General features: G+C 32.6%; 1 protein-coding gene across 1 annotated transcript; it reads left to right on the top strand.

Moving 5' to 3' along the window:
• Positions 1–5,674: 5,674 nt before the first annotated feature.
• LOC144547479 (uncharacterized) lies at positions 5,675–11,486 on the top strand. Its single transcript, XM_078296145.1, has 15 exons — positions 5,675–5,918; positions 6,476–6,600; positions 6,872–6,928; positions 7,153–7,272; positions 7,501–7,620; positions 7,816–7,957; positions 8,061–8,231; positions 8,538–8,705; positions 8,798–8,904; positions 9,276–9,363; positions 9,712–9,853; positions 10,103–10,253; positions 10,556–10,672; positions 10,885–11,008; positions 11,148–11,486. The coding sequence occupies exons 1-15, from the start codon at positions 5,784–5,786 to the stop codon at positions 11,382–11,384; spliced, it is 2,004 nt and encodes a 667-aa protein (XP_078152271.1). The 5' UTR covers positions 5,675–5,783; the 3' UTR covers positions 11,385–11,486.
• The last annotated feature ends 1,048 nt before the right edge of the window (positions 11,487–12,534 follow it).

Genomic DNA, 12,534 nt, shown 5'->3' with positions numbered 1-12,534 from the left:
ATATATATATATATATATATATATATTAAATAGTCGGTGCTTGATCTCCTATATGTGTTCAAAGAAAATTTATACCAATCCGACACACATCTATAATGCAAGAAATCCTTTAATATACGTACGGATTTAAATCAGACGATCCGTATCTAAATTCAAAATTTGAGGCTAAAGCAAATTTCTAGTTTTTTGTTATTTTCTTTCTGGAGAACCGCAGTTGTAATCGGAATTGTTATGTCCAGCATGCATTTTTATCAAAGATTAACTTACGAAAAGCACTCACAACATATTTGGAAATATTCATAGCCACATGAGATCAGTCTAGTGGATTAAAGTCGGGTAGGGCACGGGCAGGCCGGGTATATCCGGGCAGGGGCAAGGGTATTGGTCGGGCACGGGTATCACGGGTAGACGGGTATCTCGGACCGGGTATCTCGGATATTTTTTTCAAAAACCGTGCCCTGCCCGTCCTATACCCATGCCCGTTGTACTCTTGAGGGGCAGGGCGGTCCGGTCCGGTTTTTTTTTCTTTTTCTTTTTTTTTCTGTTTTTTTTTTCTGTTTTTTCTTTTTTCTGTATTTTTTTTTTTTTTTTTTGAACCGGGTGGGGAAAAAAAAATCAAATTTTGGGTTTGAATTTGAATTAAAGTGGGTCGGATATAAGGGTACGGGTATGGGTAAGGGTAGACGGGTACCCGGGTAGGGTAAAGTCGGGTACGGGTAAGGTCGGGTACGGGTAAGGTCGGGTACGGGTATGGGCGGTCCGGGTAGGGTCGAGTATTTGCCAAAAAAACAGGATCCGGTCCAGTTTTTGCCCCTACCCGCATACCTGTTTACCCAACCTATACCCGAGTTCGGGCACGGGCACGGGTACCCCCGGTAGCGGGCACGGACGGGCAGGGTAGGGTATACCCGACTCGGATATAATTAATACTCTAGATCAGTAGTAATAATTCTATATACTTTGTTCGGCAAAAAGGTGGGAGGCGCTTTTCTCAGGAATCGTTCAATTATACCCTTTATATTTTGATATTCTGCAAATTTTAATCTAGGAGAAGTTGAATATTTAGATGAGGGATCCAATTATATTTTTTTTTGGTGACACTGAATTACACTCTATATTTTCAAAGTTTAAATAGTCGATTCAAACTGTTCAACATGATAGATATATTAAAATGTGTTTGTAAATCAAATTTTATATTTTTTTTGAATTTTTTATTACTTATTAAGATGGGTGCAAAATTCAATGGTCTAAATATAGCGATTTGTTAAATACTTAACAAATAGTAAAAAAATTCAAAAAAATGTAAAATTTGATCTGCAAGCACATTTTAATATATCCATTATATTGAATGGTTTGGATCGACTATTTGAACTTTGAAAACTTTAAAAATCGAAAGTGTAATTCGATATCACCAAAAAAATATGTAATTGGATCCCTCCTCTATTTAGATATATCCTTTGTTGTATTGGGTACAAATTGTCTCCATAATGCTCGTTTTTTTGCTAGAAATTTTCAAGACCGATATTTGATATACTTTTGTGCCCGCCTTCATAATCTTTTGGTTTTTATTGCAAATTAAACCAAGTAGATTATTTTAATAAATATTTCATTCTTATTACATTGCAAAAAAAATTTGAGAACACTGATTTTTTTTAAAGATAGATTAAATATTATTTTGTTCATACAAAATCAATATAAAGGGTTCATTGCACAATAAGTGGAATAAAAATAGCATATATAACACTCTATTTGTAATGAAAACAATTTCTATTTTTTTTAGAAACAATAGAGTCAAGATATCAAACAAAAATTGAGCAAAAATTAAATTAAAAGTTAAAATTAAAGTTTTTAAATAGCGCCTCATTTTTTTTTCAGATTTTTATGTTGATATTGGCATACATTTTTCTAAAATAAAAAAATAAAAAAAATGGGGCCTCCGTATGGTATTGTGTCACATAAGTTTTTTTTTTCACACAAAGATCTTTGTATGATATGGTCCTTATTTTTAAAAATTTTCCCATATCCTTTCCCATTGTTAGTTTTTTTTTTTTCTATTTACCATAAATACAAATTTCAACGTACCAAGGTAGCCATCGGATCTCATAAAACAAATGTGGCCTTATGAAGAGCTATTATGTGGTTGGTGGGAATTGAACTCAAATCCTTACCATCATAAAATAGAACTCTAATTACTAGACTATAAGTAAAATATTTGTTATTTTATAAGGGAGACTGGACTATATAAAAGTTTTACAAAAATAAAATCTATTAAATTTTAATATAGATAATCAATATTTTAAAACCATAGGGGTGGCTTAACCACCCTTGACTAAGCTTAGATCTACCCACAGCTGGTCCTAAAGATTTTGGGGTCCGGGGCGGAAGAAAAAATTGAGCTCTTTATATATACTAGTGCTGTAAAAATGGTCTTAATGACCGATTATATGCCTGTTTAATCATTAATGATGGTCAAACAGTTATGAATACACTTATCAGAGGTCTATTAGTGAATTTTTCCGATTAATCAGCCTATTATTCTCGATTATTCCCAATTATTCCATTAATTCTTATTTGATCGTCAATTTATTTCCATTTATTTTCGCTTATTCTAGTGATTATTTATTTTTACATTGTTTTTTTTTCTGTGACTATGTGATAATAAGTTTCATAAATCATGTATTACAGTTTTATTTGTGCTTGGCTATACATCCAATTTTTTTATATAAGTTTTTTCTGCTTACTTATTTTAAATTAATTGATTAATTCCTCTATTATTTATATACAATTTTTTTTAATTACTGATATAATTTTTTCAATTATTACATTATGTTCATATATTAAATTAAGTTGTTATTACAAACTAAATTTAGTGATTTTATGTTGGAATGTTTCTTTCAAATAATACATTATTAGCATTTGAAAATGCTTAATTCTTGAATTTAATTTTTCATTAAATAAATGTGTTACTTACACATGTAAAGTGCGTGTGTATTGTTAAGTGTATTGTCATGTTATAATTATAGAACTAAGTTAAATTAAATTTATTTGATAAGTTTGATGAGTTAAATAAATTATGAATATATACACATATTTTTAATAAACATACAAAATTATTCGCATAATTCTGATTAATCGGCCGCATACCGATTAATCGCTTAACAGTATCTCGTCTGTTCGACAAGCACATACCATTATTTACAATACTGATATATATAATTTTTTTATTGATATGCCAATAATTCATACCTATTTATAGAGAAGTTTGGACCATTTATATATTCAAAGTTGAGCTCTAGTATTTTATTTATTTTTAATATATACATATTAATTTTTTTTAATATATGCAAAATATTTTTTTTTCTTTTGGGGTCCCCTTGAATCTTGAGTCCCAGAGCGGTCACCCTGGCTGTCCAGCACCAAGGCCGACATCTACCCCCGGTACTAAAAAGAGTCATAAAAGAACCCTACCTCCAAGATCTCTCTCTCTCTCGTTCTCTCTCTTTGTATTGCTAGCTACAAAAGATGACTATTGCTAAGGGTAAGTCGACATAAATTACTATTTTCGAAGGTATATATTGTTATTATTGACAGAAAGTATCCATGAGACTATATCCACCTTGTTAAGCACTTTTACTCTCACGGATAAAACATATTATTGTTGCTCTTGAATTGGCGTCTAATAACTCAAACAATCTAAAAATGAGATAAAATGAATACATTAATTAACTTATATATCATTGTTTTTGCATGTAAACGCATCAATAGCTCGTTTAAATTGTTTAGCTTCGTTAATTGAAGTTTATATGGTACGTTTTGAAATTAAGTTTACCAAAGAATTGTGTGTGTGTGTGTGTGTCTGTTTGTGTATGGGTCTATGTGCACTCATGTATGTATGTATGTATTTATAAAACATTATAGTGTTATATGTGGAATTTTCATTATATGTTATACAGTAGTGTATCCCCGCGTCCTTATTAATTAATTGCATTAGATTCCTCACCCCTGCAACATAAGGTACAAAATAAATTTGGTTCATCGATGTAACAAACTAACCCCTTCTAACTTTCAAACAATATATTCAGGTATATCTTCCGAATTATACGGTGCATCCAAAAAAAGCGGAAACAAAATTAACAACGAACCGAACAAGGAGATGCACGTACAAAAATCTTAACTTCCCTTTTTTTTTTTTTCTTTTTTTTTTTTCATTTTACTCCAATACCTCTCCTTTGTAACCTCATTTTTGATAAATCTCCGCCTACGGATATATAACTATACAATGCAAAAGATTTTTCTGTTGGATAGAAGCTTTTTTTATTCCTTATATATAGCACAGAAATAAATCATTTCTATGATACTATCTTTGCATATGTTAAAGAGAAAACAAGAAAAGAGTTGGCTACGGTGTCTTCCACTGTGGTTTAAGGTATGCAATTATAACAAATCAATTAACAGGAGTTGGCTACGGTGCTACACGTAGCATAGAGGGCCTCCGTGCAACGGCTCAATATTTGAGTTTTCAAAATCCTAACGGTCGATCCGTACCGTTCAATATGATCTCCATATGAATATGTACTTGCAAACCAAATTTTACAATTTTTAGAATTTTTTTACCATTTTTTTAGATAAGTACAAAATTACTTGATCTGAATGGTACAGAATTATTTTTAGATCAAGTGATTTTCTACTTATCTAAAAAAATAGTAAAAAAGTTCTGAAAAATGTAAAATTTGGTTTGCAAGTACATATTCATATGAAGATCATGTTGAATATTTCGGATCGACCATTAGGATTTTAAAAACTCACATATTGAGCCGTTGCACGAAGGCCCTCTATGCTTGGCGTAGCATATTAGCATTTTTCCAATTAACAAAAGATGTGATATTATGAAATTATTATTATTATATATAAATATAAATGCACACATCCGTATTCTGATTCGTAAGTATTTGATTAATTTTATTTATAAGGACCGAGAAAGAAAAAGAGAGTTGGTCAAAATATGGATTAATTAGGCGATTATGTTGATTTTAATACAAGCCCAGGAAATTTTGATGCGGAGACCAAATACATGTTAAAAAGTCTAAGCTTTGTTACTTGTTAGGCGGCCCAGTTTAAAATGTTGAAGGCCTTGTTCCTTGTTCCTTTTCCTTTTCCTTTTCCTTTTCCTTTTGAAACTTGAAATTGTATATATATCTGTTACAGTATTACGTTATTACGTATGGGCATGCATGGACGCATGGTATATGTATCTGTCACGTAACATGATAATTAAATGGGACACGTCTCTTCTCTCTCTCTTCCTTTTTAAAAAAAAAAAAAAAAAAAAATTTAACACCCATATAATTTTATTTACATATTTAACATTAACTAAGTAATATATATGATTGTGGCACGCATATTAAATACACTGTAGATCATATATTTTGCCAAAATTATTTCCTTCTTCAGTTGACTATCATAGAAATTAAAGTGCAAAGTGCAAACATTGAAAGAAGTTAATTTGACATGGAAATAGTTATCTATTTGCAGAAGAAAACGGCCACAAGTGGAAGTTTGGTCACTAAATTAAACTGTCAAAGTTGTGCAAGTAGTTAAAGCTAGAGCGATCTAACAAACAAAGCTTGCATAAAGTCAGAGAAATTAACTGACAAAGGAATTGAGCTGATTCAAATTGCGGCTTAGCTGGAAGGTTGTTTGCTACTGAACAACCATTCAATTGGCGTTTTTATATACTCGATCGATACTAGTACTCCTCACAAGAAAAAATAAAATAGACAAGTATGGGGATGTTGTTAAAAGGCTATCAGGTTCCTATGCTATTTTTTTCTGTACTCTGCATTTTCATTGCTACTGCAATGAGCTCTGAAACGCAGATGCGGTCGGAAGGAGTTACTTTGCATGTAGAAGATAGCCAGGTATATATGTTACTATTTATTTGTTATTTGTTTCTGAGTTCATATATATTAACCAATTATTTAATTCCCAAAATAACTAGAAGAAATGCTTTTGCAATATATATGTAGTAGGTCTCAACATTTCATTAACTGATGTTGTAATTTAGAAGGTGCAATGGTTAGGTGCTGAATATTTGATCGCATTGAAACTAACTATATATGTTCCATACACATGCACTTGCGCAGGTGCGCACATATATATATATAGATGTATAGCAAATCAAATTTGTTTTATTTGGCAGGTACTTAATTATGCACCACCAAGTCTCTTTTAATTTAGAGTTATATCTTCTTAATAATATTGATAATTATAATTTTTTTTTTTTGCTATCGTCTTTCAATTTAATGTCGTGAGCTATCCACTAATTAAACTTTGACAGCTTTCTGGAAATTGACTTTATAAATTTATATTGGTCATATACCATCATAACCCAAAATAATGCATGTACATCATGATATGGTATAGTTGAATAGGTTTTGAACCTTCAAGTCACCTTTAAGATTGATGCTATTTTTAGGTGGTGATGGATAACGGCATCCTTCAAGTAACCTTTTCGAAGCCCCAAGGCCGTATGATCGCCATCAAGTACAATGGAATAGATAATCTGTTGGATTACCCTCACAGCGAGAGCAACCTAGGAGGGTACGCGCATTTACTATCTACTTAAACTATGTCTTGTTAATTTCAGTGTTCTTGATTCTTTCATTTTGTGTGGAAGATGGGATGTAGAGACGACTGTCGATTCTGTCTTTATAATTTTATATTTCAGATTAAATTATGAGAAAATACAATTATACCAGAAAAAAAGTGAGGGGGGAGTGGAGGAGGACAGCAATTAAAGGTTAAAATGTTAATTCAAATTAGTGCTGAAATGTCATGAAGAGCTAATGGTGAATTTAAATGAATATGTTAGGTATTGGGATGTGGATTGGAACTATCCGGGATCCAAAAATGATGCTGGCATGGACATGTAAGTATTTTTGACATGAGTTGAATGGCTATATATGACTCTATCTCATGCCCAAAAAATGATCATTGCCTCAATAATGTTAACCAATTAGGTTTCTAACATGTCAGAATCCAAATACAAAATATTTTTTCTTTTTGGTGAAGAATAACTCATCCAATTTTATTTTATTAAACTATAATTAAACATAGAAGCTAATGAATATTAGTTATTGTCGTGGTGATTAGGTTAGAAGGAACCGATTTTAAGGCAATAGTGGAAACAGATGAGCAGGTAGAGATCTCCTTCAACAGACACTGGGATGCATCCCTTCAAAATAAGTTAGCTCACCTCAATACCGATATCAGGTTAACTTTATTCTCTGTTATTTTGCACTTTGTTCCCTTTTCTTTTCATAAATTGGTATAGATGCAATTGTTTTATCTGATAATTTAACCAGGTATTCTGAATCCTTTGTTGTTACTACAATTATAACTGAAAATGCGAAGGATGTGCAATCATTTAATAATTACCTGTACTTTTATTAGTCTCTCCCGGGCTTTTGTGTAAAAGTAATATGCTTTGATACATTCTAGGTACATTATGCTGCGTGGGGTTTCGGGATTTTACACATATTCCATAATGGAGCATGAGAATGGTTGGTCAGGTTTCGATATTTCTGAGGCCAGGGTCGCCTTCAAGCTTAATGGCAATAGGTAAAATTTACCAATGACATAGATCGAATTTGTTATATCTAACTAACATGTGTACTAGCTACCAGCACAATGTGGAAAATAACTGATATTATTCGAAATATGTATATCCTTGGAGGGTATATATGCAAATAATAACAAGTACTATGCAACAGTATTCTCAAGATTAACCTAAGTTGTAAATATTGGTTATACCAGATTTCACTACATGGCAATATCTGATAATAAGCAGAAGGAAATGCCATCTGCAAGAGACAGAGAACCACCTAGGGCTGAGAAATTGGCTTACAAAGAGGCCATGCTGCTTGTTAACCCAAGTTTCCGAGAATTAAAAGGAGAGGTAATTTATTATTAATAATTATCAAGCAACTATCTGCCAAAGTAACATAATGACATAGGCATATTATGTATTTGTTATTTGATTTTAAATTCGGATCTGGTAGGTGGATGACAAGTACCAGTATTCACTAGATAACAAGGATAACCAAGTTCATGGATGGATCAGCGACAATCCATCAACCGGTTTCTGGGTCATAACACCTAGCAACGAGTTCAAAACCGGCGGGCCGCTCAAGCAGGATCTGACCTCCCATACAGGTCCTACTTCTCTTGCGGTGAGCAAATTCACTCGAGTCTTGTACTAGTTGATTGAAACTTTCAATTTCAACTCCATGTAGGTCTATGGTACAGAACCAGTACAGTGCCAAACTAGCATTATAAAATATCAGATGAAACAATTGAGGGCCAGTTAAAAAATTAGATGGGAAAAAGACAGTTGGTGAAACAATTTAAGAATAGTGGAAACAGAAGACAAAAAACAAACAGACAATATATTCAAAATTCTAGAATGATATCTGCATAATCTATAACTGTAAGACAATTCTTTTGACCGTGTCATACAAATGAATTTGTATTTACAGATGTTTATAGGAGATCACTACGTTGGTAGAGATATACACTTTAGTCTCCAAGATGGAGAGTATTGGAAGAAAACATTGGGTCCTATTTTTGTCTACTTAAATTCAAATTCAAATCAAAATCATACTGGTAGTTCACGTGATCTTCTATGGCAGGATGCCAAAGCACAGGTTGCTTTTTTGTAATACAAATTTGAATTATTATTATATAAAGGTAAAACTTACAAAATTACTGATGAATGAAATTACTATATATTTAACAGATGCAAAAGGAGGTCCAGAATTGGCCTTATAACTTTCCTGCTTCAGAGGATTTCTTAAAACAGAATCAAAGGGGCACGATCACTGGAAGATTGTTTGTTTATGACTGGTAAATTATTTATCTTATCCAAACAAAAAACAATGTAGTTGGAAGATATTTAAATTGAATAACTTGTTAGAACGAATTCATTCACCTTACTGTGATATTCAAAATTGTTTGTACTGTACTTGATTATGTAATTATGCACCAAGGATTTCTGTAATTATGTCAATATCAGTGACAAACAAAGTTTCTGTTACATCAATAATAGGTACTGTGATTTTTTAGGAAAAATGAATTATATTTCTTTCTTTGTTCTCATACAAGCCTGTATAGGGTGTTACATCTTTCATTCAAGTCTCTAAACTATTATATAATCATTTTTACCAAAAGGACCCTACAAAACCCAAAATACTGAAAACATACATAAATCTCAACAGGTACAATAAAACAAGTACGCCGACTGATTTTCCTTATGTGGGATTGGCGTTACCTGGCCAACCTGGATCTTGGCAAGCAGAATGCAAGGTAATATATGCCATAATTTGTCACCAAATAATTTACTATTGTACCATTATTAATAGGACCATCATCATAATATCATTATTATTACTATTATTATTAGCATTATTAGTATAATATGCTACTGAAAAACAAAACAAAATATAAAAGTAAACAAAAATGAAACTAGATTTCATTAAGCGAGATTTAAAGCAGAGATTTTCCTCCCCACATATTGGCACTGATCCTTATTTCTGTTTAGATTATTTATTGTTACATTTGTTTATATCAATTTTCTATGTCATAATTTTCCCTACATATTCCTTTCAATTCCTCATGGACATCAAGATTTCATTTCAATTTTTTCATGATTAGGGCTACCAATTTTGGACGAGAACTGACGCAAAGGGCTATTTCACCATAGACAACATAATACCAGGAAATTACAACTTATATGCTTGGGCCCCAGGATTTGTTGGTGATTTCATGCATAATGTTACAATATCCATCTCTGCCGGTAAATTTTTTGATTTGCATTTGCTTATTATTTCAAATCTTGAGTCTCCAAATAACAATATAAATATACGTACCATTTTCCATACATATATATATATATAAACTTACCATTCACAAAACCAAAAGTGAACCTAATTATTTGGTTCTCTTCAGACTCTACTAGCATTTACATGGACTACAAATAATACTTGTAATTTTGAAGTGTTTTTTATTTATTTTCCGCCACTAATTGGACACTTTATGCAAATAGGTTCAAAATTTGATTTTGGCGAGCTAACATTCAGTCCTCCAAGAGCAGGACCCACTTTATGGGAGATTGGAGTCCCTGATAGAAGTGCAGCTGAGTTCTTCATTCCAGACACAAACAAAGATATCAACAATCTTTATATAAATTTTGAAAAGTTAGTTGCCACTTATTTGAAACTTCTGAGTTACATTCTGAAAAAAAGGGATAAATACACAACTTTTATTCTTTGAACAAAATACCTTTTTTATTTAATAAGATGTGCTTTTATACTTCTGAACTTCTCGAGGAAGTAGGAATTTTGAAATGTGTAAAAGGCACCTTAAAAGTTTTATCTGCAAGGCTATCAATTGTTTTCCCCTTTCAACAATATGTGATTCATTTTTTTCTCTATTCTTTTATCCCTTCTTAAGAAAAAAATCATGTTTCTTTTTTCTTTTTTTCTTTCAAATATCTCAGGTACAGACAGTATGGTCTCTGGGAGAGGTACACAGACTTGTACCCAAAAGAAGACCTGGTATATAATGTTGGTACCAGTGATTATAGAAAAGATTGGTTTTTTGCCCAAGTAACAAGGTATCATCAAGCATTAACCTGCTTTGTATATATATTATATATAATCTTCATACTATGTAGAAAAGTTTCCTATACAATTTCCATTGGCGACATTTCACAAAAACATTGTTATTAGTTGTGCTTCTTTGATTTTTAGTGTGTAATAATCTTCAAATCTAGTTTACTAGGCAAAACTTGTGTAATATTTATGGTGTGTTTCCCCTCTTATATAGGAAAGTTGGAAATGAATATCACGCAACAACATGGCAGATCAAGTTCTCCCTCACAAACATACAACAAAATAGTTCTTATATGTTACGTCTGGCTCTTGCAACAGCTCATATGTCAAGACTTGAGGTTATTTTCTCTTATCATCAACTCAATATTTTCATACTAGCAAGTACCATACATCGATCGGTCATTGTACCTGCCATGTATTAATTTGATTGGTAGATGCACCACTCTTATCTGATCACCTGACGTTATTTGATTTTAGGTTCGAGTGAATGATCCCAATGGAGAAGCACATTTAAAAACATACCAATTTGGTGATGGGAATGCAATTGCACGGCATGGAATTCATGGATTTCAGTGGAATTATGAAGTTCCGATAAATGGAAAATTGCTAATTCAAGGGGAGAATACCATTTATATTACACAGTCATTTGGAGGCTTTATGTTTAGTGGTATCATGTATGACCATCTGCGTTTTGAGGGACCCTGTGTTTCATAAACAGCAAGAAAACATTACTCTGAAATTTATGTATATAGAAAAGAGAAAAGATTTGGAATAGACAAACGAATGATACTAATTCATTTTATTCATTATCATAAATTAATAAAGTGGTGTGTGATTTTTGGATTGTAATTTTTCCCAATTTGTAGTCGAAAGTTGGACTGCTTGTTTCCATTAGTAAAACTCATTACGACGGATATAAGCCCAACATATCAATAATTAATTTAATATAAGTTCCAATAAATTTACCTTAGAAAGAGAATAACAAAGAAGAAGAGCACAAAAATCCTTAACCGATCCTTATTCCTTGGGCATAAAATCATGTTTATCAAAACCGAACCAGACCCGGTTCTTTTGCGGTTTGATTTGTTTAGTAGACTTCTTCTGTTATCGAAACAATAAAAACCGGATTAATTGGCTGGTTTGTGACAAAAAAACCGGTAACTCGTTTTAAAGAAATCTGGTTTTAAATAGGTTCACTTTTTTAAGTACTTTTATTGGTACATTAAATGAGAGAGAATAAAGAAGATAGATAGCTATATATAGGGGTGTTCAAACGGTTCGGTTTAATCGGTTTTGGACCGAACCGAATTAGTTCAGTTTAAACGGTTCGGTTATTTCAGTTTATTGGATCGGTTCGATTAATTTTTCAAAACCGAATAATAAGTTCGGTTCGGTTCGGTTTAAAAATTTCAAAACCGAATATACTGAACCGACCGAAGTTTTAAAACCTGCGACAAGTGATAACCGTACCCTAGGGGTTTAATGGGCTGGCGGGTACGGGTAGGACGGGTACAAGGGTATACGGGTATGGTCGAGTATATTTTTCAAAAACCATACCCTACCCATCCTATACCCGTACCCGTGTACCCTTGACGGGTAGAGCGGGTACGGGTACGGTTTTTTTTCTGGTTTTTTTGTTGGTTTTTTTTTTTTTTTGCTGATTTTTTTGTGGGAGGGAAAAACCGAAATTTTGAATTTTGAATTCGGATGAACAGTGGTCGGGTATCGGGTACTTGGGTATTAGGGTACGGGTATAGTCGGGTACGGATATGGTCGGGTAGGGTATGATCGGGTATTGATCCAAAAAAACGGATCCGGTCCGGTTTTTGCCCGTACCCGCGTACCCAAGTACCCGACCCATACC

This window comes from Carex rostrata, chromosome 31 (genome assembly GCF_964058835.1).
Source record: "Carex rostrata chromosome 31, lpCarRost1.2, whole genome shotgun sequence".
NCBI lineage: Eukaryota > Viridiplantae > Streptophyta > Magnoliopsida > Poales > Cyperaceae > Carex > Carex rostrata.
This window is presented reverse-complemented; position numbering and strand designations above follow the sequence as displayed.